The following is a 24391-nucleotide window of genomic DNA, read 5'->3' on the forward strand; positions in this document are numbered from 1 at the left end:
CATATTTCCTGTACTACCTTTGTATATCAAATAGCTGATGGCCTTTTAAGTGGAGAATGGGGCGGGGACATATACCATGTGCTCTATGAACACACCCCTTTGTGTGTGTGTGTGTGTGTGTGTGTGTGTGTGTGTGTGTGTGTGTGTGTGTGTGTGTGTGTGTGTGTGTGTGTGTGTGTGTGTGTGTGTGTGTGTGTGTGTGTGTGTGTGTGTGTGTGTGTGTGTGTGTGTGTGTGTGTGTGTGTGTGTGTGTGTGTTTTACATTAAAGTGTTCCTGTCCTCTGCTCTCTTGCTTCCGCTCTGCAACTGCATTATTGGTCTATGTGCTGCTGTTGTCAGGGAAACTCTTTACCGGTACCGGCTCACCTTCCACTGCTGGATATGCACTGAATATTTTAACAGCCATGTTGCCTTCTGTTACCCGTGTATCTGTGGGCCAAAGTGTGTGTGTCTGCTGTACAGCCAGTGCCTGTGTGATGTGATTCTCCTGACAAGTTTGCATTTACAGAATAGGCCCAGCAAGAGAGAGGCGAGGAGGGAAAAGGGGGGCTGCAGTAACAGTAGTGGCAGCAGCAGCATCTCTTGAGGAGTGAGGGAGTCAAGAGAAGTGCAATCTTTTCATCTTTTGACCGAGCCAGTCTTGTGGATTAATTCTTTAATTTTCTAAGCCAAAATACAAGAGCTCATCCTTGGACTCTGTCGCAATCTCCGTCTCTTTCACTCTGTCTCTCTGCCTGCCTGGTACTGCCATCGTAGGCAGTATTTACTGTACATGGCACAGTGGGCAACTCTGTTTGCCTCTCTTTCACGCTTTCCCTCATCATCTCTCTGAACTTTATTCTTTAACCGTCTCATTTTACTCTCATCTATCACGTTTCATAATTTCATTTCTTCCATCTCTCCTGCTCTTCCTATTGTGTCCTCCTTCTCTCTTCCTCTCTTCTTTCTGCTGTCTCCGACAAAAGCACCAATGTGCAGCCAGAGGAATTGGCTGTTAGCCTTAGCTTTTAGCTATCTACATCTTCACTGAGAATAAGGCTTTTAGGGGTGACCCCTTCTACCACCATCCTCTGGCGTCCACTACTGACCTGCCCCCCCACCCGCCAGTGCAGGGTGGGATGGGCAGGGTCTGGGGGAGTTAGCCAGGGGCTCGAGGGTTAGCAACAGGGCAGGCGATGCCAGATAGTAAAGTACAAGGAGGAGGTGGAGGTGGGTGCTCGCGGGGCAAGTGGAAGCTGAGGAAAGGAGGCAGCCGTTCAGCCATCCCAGCACTCTTCACCATCACTGAGGAAGAGGAAGAACGCAGAGATGCTCGCAGGAGGAAGAAAAGAGGTATGAAGGGAAAGGACAGAGGGAAACTGACAGGGGTGTTAACTGGAGAGCACAATGAATTGTGATTGGTACTTTGTGCTGTTTGAGTTTCCTTTAAGCTAGTAATGTGTGTGTGTGTTATATTTAATAACCGTGGCAGAGAAATCTGAAATTATGGAGCATTAAAGGTGTGTGTGTGTGTTTGTGTGTGTGTGTTTGTGTGTGTGTGTGTGTGTGTGTGTGTGTGTGTGTGTGTGTGTGTGTGTGTGTGTGTGTGTGTGTGTGTGTGTGTGTGTGTGTGTGTGTGTGTGTGTGTGTGATGTTAATTATGAATATATGTGCTAAGAGCTTGGATAGTGTGTTGGCTTATGTGTGTATTTGGTCTTGCAGAGAAACGTCTTCTTAACCCATCAAGCTCAGCCATCTGGAGACAGGTGGCTGACAGGTCTGATGAGAAAGCACAGTGTGTGAGTGTGAGGAAACCAGCTGACAAGGCAAGATTGGGTCAACACAAGGGCAATAGTTGAGAGTGAAAGTGCAGTCCACTTCACACGTGTATGTGGTTATAAAGCATCAGTAAGCAGAGCGTTCAGTCAACAGGATGTGTCTGCAGTCACAGCACATATAAATGTGCACTCTTAACTCATTGTTTATTGACAAATTCATTTCTTTATTCATTCATTTTATTCCTTTTCATTCATTGTTTACGTGAGCTGCGTCGTATTTCCAGGGGCAGTTGGTTTCAGTTACTCGTTTGTTTGATTTAGGAATATGGTCTGACGAATTAGTAGTGAACTAGAGTGGAAAAGCATTGGCCAATGTTTTATACTTATTGCAGTATTACAGACTGATTCTGCATCACTGCATTTGTGATTTGGGCAAATGTGGGTCAACAAACAAGAGTATAGACAGTAAATTGAGCTTCTCAGCTTCTGAATCTGCTGCATGCTGCTGTCCCTAAAACAGGGAACGTAATATAAGTATTAATCTTAAGTCAGCAGTGCTGGGAGAGGTTTGCAGTGAAACTGTTGTGACTCATTGGAGAAACTGTTTAGTTTAGCACCATTGTTTATGTATTTTATGTCCATTCATCCATTACACCTTTATTTTTGGAAAGGTAAACTTGTATAACAGATTGATTGAGGAAGGATTTGTTCTTTGACCCAGGGAGACAGAAGGGTAATCAAATATTAATGTGACATAAAGATGATGTTTTTATGATTTTAACCTTATTCACTAAGCTTCAGTCTTACAGTCTTACCCAGCTCTAAGCTAACCTGACACTCCATCTAAAGTAGTTGTGTATGTAACAGCTGTATGGTATAAAAAGAAAAAGACACAATAAGTTGGTCGGATTTCTAAATAATTGAATTTCCTTTTACTGTAAGACATGATACTCATACTAAGGGTTTTGCAGTTTCCTAATGGGGCAAGCATGTACGGCTCATTAAAAATAGAGGACAACAGACTGAGGGGAGGGAAGGAGATGATTTTGAGCTCTTTCAGCGACCATGATGTCAAATTATCAGGTAATTGTTAAGTTGTTCGACACTTGTTTTTATTTTAAAAGACAGTCATGTTGTGATACCATCTTTATTTCAAATGTGCCAAGTGTAAGTATTATGCATGGAATAGGATAAATAGTCCATTCAACCTTAGCCAACCTTTTAATTTTTCAGGAATTACTCATCTACATAAAAAGAAAAATATGGACTCTTATATGCGTTTAGAGGTGTAAAAGCAGGGTTTGGTTTTTAGTGTTTGATGAATTATCTTAACATTATTAGTTTGGATGAGCTGAGCTGGAGATGAAGTGGAATTTTGTTTGACATTGGTTAGTACTTTTTAGTGATAGTTAATCTCTGACATGGTCATATAATATAAATTTGTATTCCAACTCTAAAGTAAGCCATCAATGACCAGTTTCCAACAAACTGTAGAAGAGACAGCTGTTTCTATTATCTATGGCCCTTTTTGTCAAACGTGTTGTCAAAAGCCATAATGACTCTAGACATACCTGCTGTTATCTGAGCTGAAACCTGTACCTGCCATCTGCAACAAATGCAGTAGCACCCTCCTCTCAGGCACCTGTTATCCAGGCCTGACTGCCTGTCCTGGGGCTAGAAAAGGAGGACTCCCACCCTCTGCCCCTTTTGCCTCTCTGTCGGCTGGAGCTTAGCGTTTAGCTTAGCATTAGCAGCGGGCTAATCCTCTCAGGCTGCAGGAGAGGCAGGAGCCACACAGCATGCTCGCCTGTTACCCAATGGCCCGGACAGCACAGCATTAATCACCAACTCTGACCATTTAATCTGACTGCTATTGAATGCAGATAGATTGGGGGTGGGGAGCATCCACACACACACACACACACACACACACACACACACACACACACACACACACACACACACACCCTCAGCATTAGTGGAGGGAGGGGCAGATTAAACAGTCACTCTCTCCCTATGTCTCACTCTCTGTCTCTTTTACACACACACACACATATAAACACACACACACACACATGGACAAAAGGATGGGGGTTGGAGAGTCGCCACAACCTGTCTCACAGTCAGTCGGCTCTCAACAACATTGACACCGACCGAAGCTGACCCCTCTTTCTTTCTTCCATCATGCTTTCCCCTTTACTCTGAAAAAAGTTGAGTTTTGGGTGGTCCCTTTTTTCAGGTTGTTTGGAATTTCTTCTTTTTGCTTTTTCCTTCTTCCTTCGTCACCCTCACTGCAAATGAACTTTGGATCTGAGCTTATGCAATCTGTGTAGGATGTTTGCAGGAAGCAGAAACGTTGATTCTGGCCCTCCGATCTGACTAGTCGGAGTGGGACGCTAGCCAGGGGTTCAACAGGTCCTCTCCTGGCATTGACACCCCTGGAATCATGCACCAAACTGCAGGTAACAACTTGTGATTTGATCCCAGAACACCTGCATATTTCACTGATAAGTGGGCAGAGATTGAACAAGGTGCAGGGCAGGGAATGAACACAGGTGCAGTGCAGTCTGTCAGTAACAGGAAAGTTTTGTTTTGGCTCTGTACTCCAGCTCATTGGATTTAAAACAAAACATGACTGACATCAGACATTTAGCTTTAAGTTATACCCCAAACATGTTAGTGTTTTCACCAAAGGACTATTGTTTTTTGCTTTGTTTTAAATCCAGTGTGTTGAAATAAAGCTAAAATATTTAAAACCTATAGTACTATACTGTAAAATCGCTGGGGAGTTTGACTGGTTTCTTTCCCTCACAATAATTTGCAGCGCCTCAATACTGTTGCACCTTGTTTTGTGAAGCCTTCTCTTCCTCCTGGTTTATAAAGTATGAAGGAAGCAAAAGTTGGTCATGGTCTTTGTAGGTTAACTGGAAGCTAGCACTATGCTCCAAAGAAAAATGTCTTTGGTTTATAAATGGTGCTAAATGGCTGTCTGGTGCAGACAAGCAAATATACTTTCTGCTATTTGAGATTTGTTTGTTTAATGACCTCAACAGCAGATGGACAAAGGCTGTGTGATGCAGCAGGAGCAAACAACTGCACCATAACGAAGTCCTCCACATTACTGTTAAAGCATTACATGTGATTGTGTATTGGGAGACAGTGAACTATTGTGTGAAAGTTTTTGATAAGTTCAGTTTGACAGCCTTTGACTGCCCTGATCTGCACACAGCCTCATCTGCAACTCCAAGCCACAGGATGTCCTTTGACCTCAGCTAACCTCTTCTTATATGCAGGATGAACCCAGTTTGTGGCTTTTTATTTATTTGGTAGCCTCTGTCTGGGAAACTGGGCTATGCAAGGCCAAATCCATAGACATTTATTTGTAAGTTCAGTCAAAGTAAGACTGCTGCTGAGTGAGACCTTGTTTTCTTCTTGTTTGTTGTGTCTTACATTTATCTGTGTTTTAAGCATAGACCGTTAAAGATGGACGAACAGATCCCGTTGCTCTGGACGGAGACCAGTGAAGTATATTAGAAGCACTTTTCCGGTGATGGCTGAGCGTTACTGCGCAGCTGCAAACTGAGCTTGCCGACGTAGATGTGACGTGAGCAACCTGTCTGAAAGTTGTAAGTCTTCTGGTAGCTGTGCCAAGAGAAATCTCAGTCATTCCCAGTCTTGCAGACTGAGAGCATAGGTATACTTTATGTAAGCAGATAACATAGGCACAGGCTAATTATTGCTAACTAAAATGCTAGTTAACATTAGTAATTAAACTTAAACAGCTCATGTAAGTCGAAACTGTTTGCGAGCTTCTCCTGTACTGTACGGTAATTTGTCTACTATGCGACAGAAAGTCGCGTGGTTATGACACAATCGTTAGCCTATTTTTATAAAAACGGCTGCTACGGAGCCATAACGTGAGGTACAAGGTAATGGAGCCTTTTATACATTGTCGTGTTTCTTTAGAAATAAACAATGGACGAATAGAGTCTTTAAACGCTTCAGATGTAAAGTTATTCGCTGTCAAAATGAATGGCAGTCAATGGAATGCTAATGGCAGGTGAGTGCTAGGTAGCATCAAAATGGTGCCATAGGAGGTACGCTTTGTAGAGGCAGGCTTACCCCCTTGGTTTTAAGCCCCCAACGTCTCCTTCCAGGCAGTGCTGCCTAGGCACTAGGATTAGGCAATGGTTAGGGTTAAGGTTAGGTTCCTTGAAGTCAGCAGTCGCAGCGCTGCCTTGAAGTCGATTAGGCAATGGTTATGGTTAGGTGCCTTGAAGTCAACGGTCGCAGCGCTGCCTGGAAGGAGACGTGGGGGGCTTAAAACACCATTAAGCGTGTCTTACTCAGTAAAGTATGTGTAGAGCAAAGCTGGACTGGCTGTAGGGTTATATTAGTTAGATGTCAGATTGCAAACATTGACTATGGATGTTGACTTTTAGTTATAGGTGGACAGATGTATGCAACTGAATTTTAGGTTTACTGTACACGTGTTTAAGGGTTGTCAGAAGGTCAACTTCATCAGTCACTAGACATTACCTTCCACAAATGGAGAGAGCTCTTATTTTATACCAAAGTGTCTTTTTGATGCAAATTTATAGTCATATGACCTCTTGGTGGAAGTACCTTATAATACCCACTTAAAATCCATTTGCAGTTTTCCAGTGTAGTATTTGGCTGCAGCACATACCCCTCTCAATGAGCTAATCTTTTGCTTAAGTAAAATTACTTTAGGGAAAGGAATACATTGACTAGACATTATTGTAACCTGGCCCAGCCTTTCCTGTCATTACAATAGCCATTATGAAACCAGTTCAAGGCAGGTGCACCAATAAAAGGGCAGACCTGTCAATTGTGTACATAACACACCTCTGTGGATGACTGTGAATTGCAATACCCTGCAGCTATGACCTCACCTCTTTGTCCAGCATGTCTTTTGCGAATTACTGCAAGAAATATCTCAATAAGTTAGGGTGGAGATGGCACTGGCAGTTTAGATTTATAACATTCCACATCACAAGTCATAAAGTTTAGAATTGTTATTTTTTTTTCTCCTTTTTGCCATCCACTATTCTGTAGACCCAATGTCGATACTTTTATGGCACCGAAAAAAATTATCGAAAAATGATGTATCTTTCGGTGCCAAATTTTGGTTCCAAAAGCGTCTGAGCTCGTAAGCGCAAGCTTATCGGTCCTCTCTGCATATTGACACAGAGCGGAGCTCCGACCGACACACACACACACACACACACACACACACACACACACACACACACACACACACACACACACACACACACACACACACACAGAGAGAGAGGTGCGGACGGAGTAAACTGTCTGCAGTTTTGTTGAAGTCACAGTGAGTCACGGCGATGCCGATAAAGTGGTTTCAAGTGTGGTTACAGTTTTTCAAAACTTCACGCCGACATCGTTTCTGCGATATATTAATGGCAATATAAAAATGGTCTCTGTGCTGTTGACGTTACACAACAGTGGTTTCTCTGCCCTGATGACTGACTGACAGCCTGAGCTTGCAAGGCACTTGTAATAATGTTACTCTGAGGGGCCATCCACACGGAAACGTTTTTTTGTGCAAACGCACATGTTTTGCATCGTTTGGGCCGACCGTCCAGACGAATCCTGCAAACGCACTGCCTGAAAACGCACTTTTTTGAAACCTGGTCTCAGGGTGAAAAAATCTGAAAACGGCTCTCGTTTGGCTTCGTATGGATGGTGAATACGGATCCATATCGATGATGTCATCGCCACACCCCTCTTTTACACCCTCTCCCACGGCCGCTGACGCACACAACTACGTTAAAGCTAAGCCAGCACATCCCATCTCCATGGTCAAACCAGCTCACTTCATCTAAATACTCTGTGTCTGCTCCCTGACCCTTCCCTCTGGATTCTACACAAGATATATTGCTAACGTTATGTAGCCAACGTCATTCATGGATCATTGATGTTTGTTTGACTGCCGATGTTAGAGCTAGCTAACGTTAGCGCGCTAACGTTAGCTCGCTACTAGCGCGCTGCAATCATGCAAAATAAAAGGCAATCCAACAGCACATTATACAATGTAAACAAAGACACGTTTTCTTGCGGCAGCCTTTATAAAATGAGCAGTGGTGAAAGTGATTATAGTCCACGGATGTATTAAGAGAACGTTATAATCTAGTCATGTTATGATAGGAAGTGGAAATGACTATGCTCTTCTCCGTTTTTGGTGAATTTCTGTAGCAGAAACAGCGCCGCCTATAGGCCTGGAATATGAAGTAGCGTGTTGAGTCATTTACAAGTGGATTCGTTTGGACGCAACTTTTCTTGAAACGAATCCAGGGAAGACGGGTAAAAAAAAGATCGTTTTGGTACGTGTGGACGGGGCCTGAGTGAGCAGTTTTACCAGAATTTTTAAATTTTGTTAACCGTTTTGATTCACAATTAAGGTGGAAAATAAAAGCTTTGTGTATAATGTATTTTTGTTGATGTTGAAATGGATTTTAAAACATAAGGTATCGAAAAAAGTATCGTTAGGAACCGGCATCGAAACTGAGGTATCGAAATTGGCACCGGATTGAAAGATTTTGAACTATACCCAGCCCTATGTAGACCATGCAAGCATTTGAAAGCCAGGAAGACGTTAATAAATGTATCTTGAGTTAAGACTCGAGTATGTTGTTTCATCAAACATACTGTTTATTTTTTGAAAGCGGAACACAAATGTTTGGTCCATCCAAGGCCTTTATCTGTTCCTAAAATTGAATTTGTATTCATTAGCTGGTATTTAGTTTAGATATTATGTGTATGACACATATAGCATACAGTTGTAATAATGTATGACACGTGGCTCAGTGCAGTGGTTCTCAGGTCTTTGTCCTTTATTACACTTTAGCGTCACGGTTGCCACATTATCTTAATTGCATAAAGGCGGATGCAGTTGAAGTTTAACTTGAACAAGATAAAGTGCACTTTGCATCCAAACGTAACATCAAGGCATGCAAGTCCACTTGTACTTGCAATGGATATGAAACTTGTACTTTGCTCCTCTCTTCCACCGGCATCATTAATTACCACATTGAGCTAACATGTCACTGAAGTAAAGAGATAAATAAACCATGTGGAGAACAGAGGGAAATGTAGGATAGATTGTTTGTTTGTTTGTTTGTTTGTTTGTTTGTTTGTTTGTTTGTTTGTTTGTTTGTTTAGCTTGTGTTATTTCAGGTAGAGTCCGTGTGTTGGAGCTTGTCAGTTTAGTCTGGGTCGGGCCGACTGATTTAATTCAGTCTCCAACTTTCTGGGACAGATTGGTTTCCGTGGAGACTTGACTCTCTCTCACTTGTCACCACACTCAAACCCAAAGGAGGTGTTGGAACAGTTATTGTGCACACCCACTGTACCTCTTCATATAGGACACACTTCTTTCAGTTAAACAATTTTGTCTTTTTTATCCTTGACTGATGAAGCCAGCTTTTAACCCTGAATCACAAAGGCGTGTGCTTTGTTGTCATTTTGGAACATTTGGGGCAGGCTCATCTGTCCGTGCATAAGGCCCGATGTTAAGCTCTGTGTGCAGGAGGCTGACCTGAAAGAGCTGAGTCACCCTGAGCCTGATAGTGCCATTAATCAATAGCCTTGCTCTGAGCTGAGAGGAAACACTGTGACACACTGGGGACATTTAAGAACACAGATGGCACGGTGCATATTGTTTCACCCCATTTAGTTTGTTGTCAGGCTACACTGCAGAAGCCCGTCTGTAAATGTTGCCAAAACTAGAGCTTTGGAGTGAATCAGAGGCAGCACATGCAGACTGTCAGAATGAAGGTGGTTTAATTTATGTGTAGTTGACCATCCCCTTCTTAATCCATCTTTGCACACTGTTTTTCTTACTCTTGCTTGTTTTCATACATACATCACACACAGCTATTCTATTTTTAGACCTTACATCACTATGTGTCACACCTACTCTATATCCACAACGTTCCACTTCCGGGATTGCTCCGAATCCGCTGGATGTCACTCTTTTTGGCCAGATGTCCATTACCTTCCGCTTTCTTTGTGTTGGCATTTTAAACTCCGGTTGATTTATGAGGACTATGGTTAACTGCTCCTCAGATCTCTGCAGGGTAAATTGAAACAGCTAGCTAGAATATCTGTCCAGTCAGAGTTTTCTGTTGCATGATTAAAACAACCTTTGAACGTACACGTGTTCCCGAGGCTATTTTGCAGTGGCACCGTACTCCTGGCACCTCACAGGTCTAATTGACAAAAACTAGTATCATAACCTCCTATGACCTATGGCAACACATTTTGGGTATTTTTATGTATATTCATATTAAAAGTAAAATAGGTAACAGCCAAAACAAGAGGTTGCTACAGTGTAAATGATCAAACTTTCTGTATTCTTCCAATAAAAATATAATTTTAGCAGCTGAGGTGAGAGGACACCAGTAACACTGTGGCAACAAGGCCTGATTACCTTAGCTAGTTAGCACACTGTATTCAAGGCTCTTTATTAGTCATGTGCACAACAATAACAGAAGTAGTCATTGGCAATGAAAATCTTAGGCCTCAGGCCCCTCCAACAATGCTCATTAAATAACGAATCAGTTGCTAGCAAGAAAGAGATATGAGTATGCAAGTGTGAATGGTATTGGAGAAATACTATCTTCATATTATAAATGATGCATTAACATTAACTGGAGGTAAGTAAGGTAGTTGTAAGTTTATGAAGCATTCAAGACTTAAGTGTATGACATGTTTGTGTGACTGGGTTGGCTCAGTGGGTCTAGCAGGCGCACATATACTTAAAGGTTTATGCCTCGACGCAGAGGTCCAGGGTTCGAATCCGACCTGAGACGATTTCCTGCATGTCTCCCCCCCCCACCCCGCCCTCTCTCTCCCCTTTCTCACCTAGCTGTCCTGTCAATTAAAGGCGGAAAAGCCCCAAAAAAATAATAAATTAAACAGTGTATGACATGTTTGTGTGTTTTAAAAAGAAGCTTGTACTGCATTACCTGTCCTTGATTTCCCCCATGGAGGATAGATGATGCTGAATAGATGCTTACTCAGTTGTAAAACTTTTATTACAGCTGTGGATGGTTATGCATATTTTCTTGCATGAGAAGTCAATCAAACTTTGTCTGTGATGGATCCTATCTCTTGGTCTCTCTTTCTGTCCACTCTTGGTGTCTCTTTCTTGCAAAGTTTTTGTTATTGCATTGTCTTTCTTTTCAGCTTCTTACTCCCACTATAAATCGGAGGATGGCAGAGCGTCTTCAGCCACCCGTCCTAGCTCCTCGGGCTCCGGACAGACCTACACTCCCACATTGACCCCAACCCCCACCCCGACTCACACCACCACTAGCAACAGCCCTGGTAACAATGTTGCCACCAAAACCGGTAAGTCACACTGGCATACAGGGGATTGTTTCTCTCGTGTTAAAAACAATTATATTGAGACATAATGCAGGATTGATTCTGTCTTTCAACCCAGTTGTACAGTAGTTTACTGTGCTGTTTAACACTTGTTTGTGTTACAGACTCGTTGCTCTTCAACAAGATCGACGAGAGACAGAGGTTAGCCCGTGAGCGCCGCGTGGAGCGTGAGAAACAGAATGGTGTGTTTTTCTTTAAGTGTGTGTGCGTGTGTGTGGACAGGAGACTTTAAATGCAACCCGCACTTTCTTTTTTGTCTTTTCCCGCAACATATCATGACTAAACTTGGTTGGTAGCTGTGGCCCGTTTATCTGGTCGTTACATAAAGTCTAGGCTGAAGCCAGGCACCCACCGTTGCCATAGCACCAATGTTACATAATGGGTCAGGCAATGGGACAGGGTTTAGAGAGGCTTGTGTTTTGAATGTGTGTTTTTTGTACGGGTGTGTGAGTGACCGCTAAAACAGGTGGGTTTTAGGAAGTCAGTACCTGCATCTATATGTCTAGCTGATTGAAGTGTGTTTGTGTAGTATTGTACAGTGGTCATGCTTCTGGTCCCAGCTGAGGGGCAGAGGGATTTGCCTTGTGTTGAGAGCTAAAGCTCAGTCACATGATCTACAGCTGACCCATCACACTGTTGCTATAAGCCTGTGTGTGTGCATGTGTGTTTGTACACATTTTTTATTTACTTATTTTTTAAGGTGTGAATGTGCATCAATTAATTATTAACTTTGTGTATGTGTATGTGCACCATGCCACAGCTGTCAAGGAGGCCCAGTGGCAGGCACGTGAGGAGCGAGCCAGGCAGCACTATGAGAAGCAGCTGGAGGAGAGGAGGAAAAAGATGGAGGAGCAGAGGATAAAGGAGGACAAGAGACGGGCTGCCGTGGAGGAGAAACGGCGGCAGAAACTTGAGGAAGACCAGGTTCTGACACACATGGCTCTGTACACACTTTCACATTGGGATGTTTTCACTCTTAACATAAACACACATGCATACACACCTTCACTACAAGATCTGAGTGCAAAATGATTGTCATCCTCATGAACAGGCTAATAAATATCTGTTTTCAGTAAACCATTTACATGCTCTATGCCCCTTACCTCTTTAGTGAGTTGGAGTTTGAACTTTACTGCCATCTGCTATCTCCAAACCCTGACTTATTTCTAGTTTTTACCCACACACAATATTATAGACTGTAGTAGGGGAACATGGACGCAGTGTGTTGCAATGTCACCCATAGGTTTCGGACAGGATGTTTGATTGATTTGAGAAGTTATTGAAGCTAAACTTAGCACAAAATGTAAGGAAATGTGTTTGGTAGATTATTTCTCTGTGGTAACAATGTTTTTTGGCAGTAAATCTTATACTGTTGAAAAATCTGTTTAGTTCCCTTTCAAATGGTGCATTCCCATTTGGAAGGAACATGCATTTGTGGGATGAGCAGCAACGCTGAGTATGTGGGTTGCGCCCATACAATTTAGATTTTATCTGCCAGGTACTTTTACAACTGGTGTGCACAAAACACACTTCATGGTTGAAACCAAACATAACACAGCGCAAGTATCCATTCAAAGCAAAAATAGTTCAGTCTTGCAGCAGAATTTGGATGTTGGGGCGTTGCTGTTTAATGCTCATTATGTGTTGTTGTTTTCGTGACTGAAGGTTCGTCATGAGGCGGTGATGCGTCGGACGTTGGAGAGGAGCCAGAAAACCAGACCAAAACCCAACCGGTGGTCTTGGGGCGGTGCACTGCACATAAACACTCCCAGCACGACAGCCGGTACTTTCAGGCGTCACGCACCTACACACTGTAACTGCAGAAACTCACAACACTGAAAGTATCAGTGCTTTCAGCTTTATTCTATATTTTACTTTTGATATCTCATCTCCCTGATGTATGACAGTGTGTCTCTTGTGTAAATATGTCTGCGTGCCAGTATTGTTCTGCCATGTTTATATGTTAACTTTGCAGATCCGCTGCTCTCTGTTGTCACTGCTGACTCACACCCTGCTCTGCCCCTCCCTCTCTTTCTCCCTTATTCTCAAATGCAACCTCTCTCTCTCTCTCTCTCTCTCTCTCTCTCTCTCTCTCTCTCTCGCTCCCTCGCTCTTGCATCTCCATCTCCTCTCTGCTCTTTGTTTCTTTGCCATTGTCCTCTCACTTCCTGGTCCAGGTTTTGTCGAGTCAGCTTTCCTCTATCCACTCGACCTTGCTGGACTGGAGCACATGCAGAGTGCTTTCAGTCTCTACCGCAGATACGGAGTGACCTCCCAATGTGAATATGATAGCACTGTGTCAGTTAGCGTGCCAGTGTTAGACCGCTGGCTCTAGCACTGTAACTGTACTGCACCGTTATAGCGCTGGCATTAGTGTAAATGTAGGCCAATGTGAATGGCATGATTAGCGTTTGTTGTTTTATTTGCATGTAGCGAACCAGTTTAACTTTAACTTATATCCCAAGACACAGGGTCATTCATTCAAACCATTTTAGCTCCATTTTTAGACAACATGAGACCCATTAAGCACTAATTAATTTACTAATATATTTTCCCCTTTAGCAACATGTTGGTAGTTTTTTCTAATCTAACCCCTTAACCAGAATAGACTAGAGTAACCCTTCAAAGAGAGATTGTTGGCTCCAGCTCTCTTTCTTCCTTTAAGTCCACCTGTTCAATACATCATTCATTTTCTTTTATGATGTTTCTTCTTTGTTTCTAGATGCTGACAGGCGGTCAGTGTCCACAATGAATTTATCCAAACACACAGACCCTGTTTTTACCAAGCGCCTCTCCTACTCCTCTGCCACACTCCTACACTCACCAGACCGAGGTAATGAGAATGAACTTGAACACACAAAAAAACAATACTTTTCATCAAAAAGTCCACCGCCTTTGGCTGTATCTTATGTCATTTGTGTTTGTTGTGACTATTGTGACAGTCTAAGTGCTCATTGTTGTTTTCTTTTATTTACAAAGATTTGGGGATACGGTGACATTGATATGGAAAAAAAAAAACTAAAAATACATTTTGGTGTAGATGAAATGACCGGTACCACTGCCATATCTGTACAGTTAATGTGAGGCTACAGCCAGCAGACAGATTGCTTTGCTTTGCTTTGCTTTGCTTTGCTTTGCTTAGTTTAGCATAGCATAGACAGGAAAAAGGGGGAAAGAGCTAGACTGGCTCTGTGAGATTGAAAAAAGGCAGCCACTAATTAACAAATTATATCTTGTTTGTTCAATCCCTCCAAAAACATACAGTATCTCACAAAAGTGAGTACACCCCTCACATTTTAGTAAATATTTTATTATATCTTTTAATGGGACAACACTGAAGAGACTTTGCTACAATGTAAAGTATTAAGTGTACAGCTTGTATAACAGTGTAAATGTGCTGTCCCCTCAAAATAACTCAACACACAGCCATTAATGTCTAAACCGCTGGCAACAAAAGTGAGTACACCCCTATGTTAAATTCCCATAGAGGCAGGCAGATTTTTATTTTTAAAGGCCAGTTATTTCATGGATCCAGGATACTATGCATCCTGATAAAGTTCCCTTGGCCTTTGGAATTAAAATAGCCCCACATCATCACATACCCTTCACCATACCTAGAGATTGGCATGGTTTTATGTCGGTTAGCCTAATAGCTGGTTTGATTTGCATTGAGAGATACTTTTATGGAAAGTACCCCATGCCAGGGTAAGGTGCAAGGTACGTTTTAGACGTGCTTGTAGGTTTATTTTGTTATGTGTACAGAACTGGGCTAGCTATTTTCCATTTTTGGAAGTCTTTATGATAGGCTAAGCTAACACGCTGCTGGCTGTATCTCCATATTCAGTGGGCAGATATGGGAGTGGTAGTGATCTCCTCATCTAACTGTCTCAGAATGTCATACTATTCTTTAAGTATACATTTTTGAAGTGCTAATTTACTTTATGCATTCTTTGATGTTCATATGTTGCTGACAGGCTTACAGATGAGAACATCCTCCACCCCTGTCATTAGCAAAGCTCAGTCAAAACCCCGCCTACACCAGGGAAAGACCACCCAGCACAAAAACACAGGTGTTTTCTGGGAACTTTTTGCAGTTTGGTCCCACATATTATATGTTACACACTATGTTGGAAAGCAAAAAGATCATGGGCTGGAAACTGATGAGGAATTGTAATTGTGATTACCCTGTGTACTGTCTTAGTTAAATTAAGAAAACATTGATAGTGATATGTTTAGCTGTACAATCCTTTTCGTACATACGTTTTTTTCATCTGTAAATGCATCATTTTAGCTTTGAAACCCGGATGACATTAATTTGACAACTTGAGTAACAAAGTCCTACTTTACAGAATTATATGATCTGCAATATTTACATTACGAGATATGTGCATGTGTTTGCACTTCTCTGTGTTTCATCGGCGGGATCAAGATTTTTTCTTTCCCCCTCTACTGTGACCCCTTTCTCTAATCCTCTGATAATCTTTTTGTTTTTGTGGGAACACTGGATGCTGTTTTTATCCCAGCTGAAAAACACCCACATTTCGACCATTAGAGGTGCACATAATTATAGACATGGCATGTGATCATGTGCCAAGTTTCATGCAAACGCTGCACACTCAAATGGACACTGTAAGGAACGCCACATATTTACCGAGTGGAACACTAACTCTGAAACCACTGCATTGCTTGAATACAAAGTGGTGTAGTTTAGAGACTTGGGTTCCTTGGCACAGTTTCCAGCCCAGTTGTATCTTCGCCCCTCACTCTGAAACCTGCAACCTTGTACTCTGCTTCATTATTAGAGCGAGCAGTGCTGCATGTTTTGCCTAAGAAATTGTCCTTTGTCTCTTTTTTTTAAGTGGCAAATCAGCCTATCATGAAGATTTTCATGTTGCATTGTCCTCTTCTGCTTAATAAGCTACACATTTTGTACAGTATCCCAACATTCCTACCCAGGTACCAAGACTGCATAGCCAAATAGGTTAACTTAAGCTTTCAGTATTTCTTAACTATTTGCCAGATTAATTCATATTTTTCTTGAAGCTTAAGTAAAGATAATTTTCTTACAATGCAAATGCAATATGCCCTTTGTTCTGCTCTGTTTATTTGAATGCTCCCCTCCCTGTGTTTGCTCTTGGTTTGCGCTTTACTCCAGGCTGTTAGCTTCCTCTCATAAATAACAGACTGGTGCATGCAGGTGTAGGTGTAACAACTGCCTGTGCATGGTTACGATTTCATTTAAGCTCTGGCCTCCACTGCTGTGCAGTGCGAGGGAAGGAATGAATAACAAATACAGTAATTACGCATCATCTATAATCGTCTTTGACTGATTGCTTGAGCTAATCAGTGGGCGGTTAATAGTTTAAGTTGTTATCAAACCCAGTTACGGGTTAATTGGGTGTGTCCGCTGGTCTGCGTCTTTCGTTCTCCATGGGAGACGACGCGGTGAACCCGCGCCGCCGGCCTACAGCAGCCTGAGTGCAGAGTCCATGGCCGTCCTGCCGCAAGTCCACACACGCACATACTTTACACACACCACACACATACATACACACACCCCCCCACAACTGTTGAGACTCTGTATGTAATTGTTAGTGTATACCGAATTGTTCTTAAAACTCACACCTCATACTGTAGTGCGAGAAGTATTTGCTGTATGCTGTGTATATTTTAGCCTCTTGACCATTACGGTTTCAGATGTTAATCAGATTTGGCCTGACTTAAAGCATTACACCGTCTGAAACTTCCTTGCCCAGCCTGTATCAGGCACTCAGAGTTCACACACACACACACACACACACACACACACACACACACACACACACACACACACACACACACACACACACACACACACACACACACACACACACACACACACACACACACACACACACACACACACACACACAAGCTGTTCAGGAAGTACTCTCCTATTATTGTTCCCTGTCTCCCACTGTTGTTACCACAGCAACAATGGCTTTAGATATTTTGTGTGTGTGTGTTATGCTGAAATATGACTTCAATAATGTAAATGATTAGAAATATTAAATATGAAAGAATATACTGTGCAGGCCCATATAGGCTGTAAGTGGCCATTTTTTGATGGCACAAAATTAATGCGTTTGTTTGTTGAAGTGCACTACTTTTCCTGGCATTTTACAACATCTTGTTGTGTATTTCTGCCTGTTTCTATTGTGTTGTGCTGTGTTTTCCTTTCATGTATTTTTTGAATAATCTTACTCTCTTACGCTCACATAAACCTCACATCGACCCGCATGCAACGCACTGTATCTTCTTTTGCTTTCCTCTACTCCACACACTTTTATACATTCAACATTGCCTACAGTGTGTTGAGGTGCACTTCTTGTGTTTTTTCTGTTTTTCTGTATGCTCCCTTCGTCAATGTGGTGTCGGGTGTAATGCATCCATAATAATTTATTCTGACTGAATGAGTTGCTTCCAACACTGGGACCTTTTAAGAGTAGGGATTGGTTTTAAAAACCACTCATATAGTTTAACAGCACAAAGTGAATGAACATTTTCCATATTGCTTTGTGGTGGGTTTAGAAGTTGTCAGTGTTTCTTTTTCTTAATCTCTAACCTGGCCAATCAGCCCTACTAAATCCTTCTTTAAAAGCATAACATTAATTTCTTTGACATACAGTTCACAAGTGATGGTTGCAGTATATTAGCAGTTTTGCTTCCAATCAGTAGCACTAATGCCTTTTTTCTCTTCTTCTCTTTTTTTTTTTTTACCAAACATCTTCTTTTCATTCCTCTCAATCCTCTGCTGGCCTTCACAAACTCATGGCTTCTCTTTGCATCCTTCTCATTTCTTCCTCTTCTTCCCAATCTCTCGCTCCGTGCTCCTGTTTATCAAACCCTTGCTCATCAAACCCTCACACTGCCCTGATCTATACCTTCCTCAAAACACTCCAAATTCCCATCTCGTACATCACCGTAGCCATGCCTGTTTGTCCTCGCTCAGTGTCCTGCCACCCCATGGGCTCCATGTCCTTCAAAGCCCTGCAGGCCCAGCCGCTTCCTCACTGCCGCAGCCAGGAGAGGAACCTCAGCAGGGGGGCGGTCTCGTCTACCACCACGACTGCTCGCAGGAGGACCACTGGCAACACAGAGGTGGGTCATGTCAGCAACCTGCATCTGTGTTTGACAGAATAGCTAGAGGATATGGGTTCTCAATACAGTTGCAATATTGTCATAAATGTAACTTGTGGCAAATATGAGGTGCTTCTGTGTTTATGTGATGGAAAAAAAAATCATACTTCATTACATAATACACTACTTGAATCTATTTGATGTTGACAGATTTACTGTGTCTGTAAGCCTGTGTATGAACAATGGTGGTGCATTTTTTTTGCTGCTTTACTATGCTCACAGTGATTCACTGCTTTTTGCTTCTCTTCTTCTTGTTCATCTTTTTAATACTGATGATGCCCCAGATCAGTCGGACACAATATATCTGAGTATCTGTGTGTCTCTGCTACACACACACACACACACACACACACACACACACACACACACACACACACACACACACACACACGCACACTCTCTCTCTACGCACTGTCCATCTGTCTGCTGCTGTATCACAGCTTATACCATTAAGGTTTTAGCAGGAGGACATCTTTTGCACTTTATATTCCACACAGGGAGCCTGAGACACGGGCATAAACCATACATGTACACAAACACATTCATAATCCAGACCCAATCCATCATACCGGTGATACCACTTATGTGCCATAATAGCTGGATACTGTAGGTCAGTGTTAATGCGAGTGAGGGTTTGGTGCCTCCTCTACAAACTGGAGATGATAAATGCCTTGTGAGTTGGTCTGAGTGAGAGAAGGTGGATTTTTTATTTTGACAACAGTTAGGGTTCTGTTTTTAGGTTGGTGCCATGGCTTGGTGCCAGAGGTTATGCACGGTCAAAGGAAGGCTGTCTGAGTCTAATCCTGTTACTGATCATCATCTGCTGCTGTCATTAGGACAACCTGGGTTGGAACACCCATCTGTACCACCCGATTACTTTGTGTGTTGCTAAGGACATTTTTATGAAGAGCTTATCAGGTACGAAAGAAAATTCCTGCCCATTTTGAAAAATTATCTTTTCCATCTCCTGCACCAATAGCAGAAGGACCGTAACCATGTCAGGAAGTCATGGAGCAACCTCTCACTCCCATTGGCTCCCATTCTGAGCTTGCCCCCCAACAAGCGCTCCTCTTCTCCAAGCAAGAAGACCAGCAAAGTGACAGCTCCCTCTCCTGGCAGGTAGGAGAACACACCCATGATGGCTGACAAAATGAGGTACATACTGTAAGCAGATGTGTGACAAATAGGAGTTATTGATTATAGGGAGCAGGGCGGGTGAGGGTGTATCAACTTTGTAAGGTTCGGGAAAAAGTATAAGTAAACAAGGTTTCATGAAAAACATTCAAATTGCTAAACGCCAGTAGAATCACATTTGCTCTTATTTTAGCCAGTACTTTATAGACAACTGTTGCTGTTCTTCCTACACACAGGCCTCCACAAAAGATAGGAGGACGCCCCCCGACCCCCAAGCTGCTTAAGTCTCCGGGGACAGAGGACCCTGGAAATCTTCGTCCTTACAGGATCACGCCTGAGAGCCCCCAATCCACCAGAGCCCAAGAAGGGGAGGAGGAAGAGCAGGTCCTCACTCCTCTTCAGCCTCGCCCTCAGCCACTGGGTCAGAACAAGACCAGTAATGAGCAGACACCAGCAGTAGCCAGCGGTCAGTTACCACTCACAAACCCTTTTCACACCCACACTATCATACAGCCTGGATTGCTGTTTACTGCGTAAGATACACTGGCCAAATGTTCTTCTTTCTTTCATGTTCTTCTAGAGAGTGTAAGCAGTCCTCCAGCCCACAAGCCCTCAGCAGGCACCACAGATCCAGAGGAGGCGAGTCGTATCCTGACTGAGAATCGTCGGCTGGCCCGCGAGCAGAGGGAGCGAGAAGAAGAGGAGCGCAAGCAACAGGAGGAGCAGCGCAGGTAAGCTGGCTGCGCTGTATGTGAACATGTGTGTGATGCAGAGCAGTGTGCAAGGAGATGGATAATACTGAAGGTGTGTGTATCTGCATCCTCGACTGTGATTAATTTGTGTGTCTGCACAGGTTAGCGAAGGAGGAGATGGCTCGCCGTAAGGCAGAGGAGCGGGCAAAGAGAGAGGAGGAGGCTCAGCGTCAGGCGGAGGAGATGAGAAGGAAGGAGGAAGAGGAGAGAAAGGTGGAGGGAGAGAGGCTTCAGAAAGAGAGAGAGGAGGCAGAGAGACTCCAGAAGCAGGTCAGAGAAAGTGTACAAGCAAACTACAGACTCAACTTGACAGACCCACCCAAGATGTCTCTTGGTCTCACAGTAAAATCTGTGTGTGTGTGTGTGTGTGTGTGTGTGTGTGTGTGTGTGTGTGTGTGTGTGTGTGTGTGTGTGTGTGTGTGTGTGTGTGTGTGTGTGTGTGTGTGTGTGTGTGTGTGTGTGTGTGTGTGTGTTTTTTTTTTTTGTTAGAAAGAGGAGGAAGAGTCTCGACAGAGAGAGGAGGCGGAGCGACTGAGGCAGGAGAGAGAGAAACACTTCCAGAAAGAGGAGGCTGAACGCCTGGAGAGAAAAAAGGTGACTCATGTTCACACACACTTGTAATATTTTGTAATAATCCTCATGTGCAGTGTGTGTAAAAGCTCTTTCCCCCCCCCCAGCGTCTGGAGGAGATCATGAAGAGAACAAGACGTTCAGACCCAACAGAGAAGGTAAAGGTTAAAATAAATGTGGTATCGGACTAATCCTAAAGAATCTTTGTATGGTTCCTGAGTGCTCATTCTCTTTGTATTCCTTCCTGTCTGTAGAAAGTTGTTCCCAACAGGAATGGAAACGATGCAGGTAACTGAATTGACCTTTTTCTATAATCATACACATTTTATTTCAAAAGAATGTATAATCACTTTTGCAGGAATATACCTTTCCTGTCGTACCTTTTTAAAATATATCCACTGCAGTTGTTCCCATGATGCTGTATCTCACCGCCGTGTTGGTTTTCTCTCATCATCAGTGACCCCTGCCCCCCCGAGTCCATCTGCAGTGACCTTGTCACCAACACACAATAGCAACGGTCGCCAACCTGAGCCCAACCCAAACCCCCACACCACCGCACTGAGCCATCCTGACCAGAGGTAGAGTTGTAGACGAAATGCCCAGCCAACACATAATATCATATAACATATTTTTGACTGTAGATTGTCACATTCAGGGTGCGATTTGCTGGTTTACATATCCTTGCCTTTGCTGAATTATTTTTATTTATACTTCACCAATACACCATTATATACCCAAAATAGCGGCAGTTGTTAAGGGTGACTCGGAGCCGGCTACAGGCACCGCCAGATGACGGTCCTTTCAGGGGCCGTGTAGTGGAGTTTAGCCGGAAAAAGTTAGCGTCATGACAGTTATGTTTAGCCACCAAAACAACTAGTTAAGTTTAGAAAAAAGATTGTGGTTTGGAGTAAGACATTCCTGAGGAGGGAACGAGCACAAATCGCGCCCTGTTCACATTGATGGCTGTAATGAGAGTAACATTTTCCTTTCCATCCTCCTCCTTTTTCCAGGGAAAACGGGGAGTTTGAAGAGGTGATTGTACTGCCTTCACATTCCAGGTTGTCTCCTCCTGAGGGAGAGGAGCAGCAGCAGGAGGGGGAGGAGAGAGCTCCTGTCTTAGCCTTCAGGGAGAACGGCCTCCTAAAGCCTCTAGGCGGAATAGAGGACATATCAGCCCAGCAGGGACCAGGTCAGTAAGCATCCTCTTTCTGCTTTGCCCGTTTCTTTCATTTGACATCATCTACGACACCCCTTCTTCACTCTGTTAGCATAGTTGCAGAGGAAGTCGCTTACTGTGGTTAGCTTTCGGTGTGATCGTCCTACATAATAAATCTGATGTGATGAAGTTGATACTGCTCACAGCATTAGAGAAGAAGAGGGTATGTAACATGAGTCTGCTGGATTAACTATCTTTAGCACATACAGTACAAGTTTCCACTAAGTCTACATTAGCAATCCAAGCATGTGTACCATTTTTCTCGACTAGTTGTTAGCACAAGGACAAACTAAGCAGCGTGTTTTTGTTTTTTTTCTTCCAAAAATCAAGACTTTTAGATCCTTTTTGAAGAGGTGGGTATTTTAGTTTAGCCTTCATAGCAACTGACGGTTTTCGTTTTGGTTTTTAGATGTTGCCTGATGCCCTGCTAGACCGACATGATTCCACACCCAGAGAGACAGGAAGTGAGCTGGCCAGAAAGAGGTAACACAGAGCTGTTGGACTGAATCAAAGGAAGGACTCGCCGCATCACAGCCAGACACTTCCAGAGGTTTTACTTTCTCGCCCTCCCGCGTCAGAAGAACAACGCAGCCATTTCCCAAAGTTGGCATCTTCCAAAGATCTCCAAAAAGCATCTCCAGAGAGAAGTTACTTTTCCCTCAACAAACTACCTGGGGAACAGATCGTCTCTCTGTCTCCGACTACGATAGCACTTGATCATTATGTTCCACCCACCGCTGATTCTGAAGTAAATGTCCTGAAATCACAGGAGGATTAAATGTCCATTCTGTGTGTGTGTGTGTGTGTGTGTGTGTGTGTGTGTGTGTGTGTGTGTGTGTGTGTGTGTGTGTGTGTGTGTGTGTGTGTGTGTGTGTGTGTGTGTGTGAGAATGTAAACTAAGATCAGTTTAAGTCTTCAGCCATGATACTTGAATAGATTTGTGTTGTTGCTGTAGAACACACTGTAATCAGATTGACAAAATCAGCAATGTGACGTTAGAACTGGAACTCACACAACAGGCTCTGAATTACAAGGTTTCATTAAAGTTTCAACGTTTCTATTGAAATGTTACAGAAGAGATGGGATATAGGAGTGTCAGTGCATGAAGTTGTATTAAGACTACAGGAAAGAGTCATGTAATGTATTTTTGCTGTGTCTACAGTGTTTAACACTAGTTATTATTGGGGTGAGGCAGGGGCATTGGAGTATGGAGTTTAAGTTAAATAATGACAAAATGAAAATACTGTTCTCAAATAAGAATTAGGGTGTAAACTAGTGATTTTTTTGTTTAGTTTTATTTAATTGCTGTACAGATGTAATGTGATTCTTTGTTTCGTCCTCAATACTGTCTTTCTGTTTAAATTGAGGAAAAAAAAGATCTGATTTGATGTTAAGTTCAGCCCTTTCTTTTCATTTATTTACCTTTTACATTTACCCCATCAGTGCTGCATCCTACGTCCTGTCACGCTGTCTAGACTCAGCCAGTGTTGGAGGACTCAGCTGTAGCTTAGCCACCTTGTGTTGGAGGTGGACTTTTGTTTTGGCCAAGCAAACTACAAAATTTGTTGTTGATGTTAATTCTGAAATCTGATTCGTTTGATTAAGGGTTAAGAAGAAATGCTGCTAATTTAGACGTTCCTTTGCCTTACCGCATTGTAGAGAGAATGAGGTGACGTGTCTTTCTCACTAAAATGAAGATATCCATTCCCACCGTGAGCTTTGACATTCTGGCCACATGCCATAACTCTCCAGTGGCTTCCGTTTGATTTATGTTAAAATTATGAAAGATTATGAAGAAATGTTATATCATTTGAGAGCTATAATGTCAAACAATTGGTCCTTTTATACAGCTTTTCACTAATTAAAGATAGGAGGGGGATTATAGCAAATCCTGGAACCCAACCATTACACTTCTGTGATATTCACTTCCATCTTTTACACAACCTTCCAGTAATGCTGCTCTCTTAGCATTTGGGTCTTTGCACTCCTCAAATCTTGCAGTACCACCAAAATGGAAGGATACTCATGTCTTGGTTATGTAAGTGCTGGTTTCTGACAGCAGTACATAGCATGCTGTTCATGGTAACTTGACTTAGCCTGAAAATAAATTGCTTGTAAATTACATTATACATACATATCCTATAAATTGTTTAGAAGTTGATATATTTTGCTAAGACTGACAATGCTTTAAAAACAATAAGCCCTTTACTTCAGAAGAGGGGCTGTGGGATGAGATCTTGTAAAACTCAAATCACCAGCTGTTGCAGCGGTACTGTTTGGGAAGCAAATAAAACTTTTTGAATTGATTACCTATTCACTGATTTAGTATTGCAATGATTTTG

General features: G+C 42.7%; 1 protein-coding gene across 1 annotated transcript; it reads left to right on the forward strand.

Annotated features, from left to right (window-relative positions):
* Nucleotides 1-501: 501 nt before the first annotated feature.
* map7b (microtubule-associated protein 7b) lies at nucleotides 502-24370 on the forward strand. Its single transcript, XM_039781338.1, has 19 exons — nucleotides 502-1332; nucleotides 10998-11162; nucleotides 11303-11380; nucleotides 11959-12122; nucleotides 12864-12981; nucleotides 13376-13477; nucleotides 13921-14031; nucleotides 15173-15369; nucleotides 17934-18338; nucleotides 19357-19496; nucleotides 19748-19977; nucleotides 20092-20242; nucleotides 20365-20533; nucleotides 20753-20857; nucleotides 20941-20991; nucleotides 21088-21121; nucleotides 21291-21411; nucleotides 21844-22022; nucleotides 22459-24370. The coding sequence occupies exons 1-19, from the start codon at nucleotides 1176-1178 to the stop codon at nucleotides 22467-22469; spliced, it is 2688 nt and encodes an 895-aa protein (XP_039637272.1). The 5' UTR covers nucleotides 502-1175; the 3' UTR covers nucleotides 22470-24370.
* Nucleotides 24371-24391: the final 21 nt, after the last annotated feature.

The sequence above is a fragment of the Perca fluviatilis genome, chromosome 18 (genome assembly GCF_010015445.1).
Source record: "Perca fluviatilis chromosome 18, GENO_Pfluv_1.0, whole genome shotgun sequence".
NCBI lineage: Eukaryota > Metazoa > Chordata > Actinopteri > Perciformes > Percidae > Perca > Perca fluviatilis.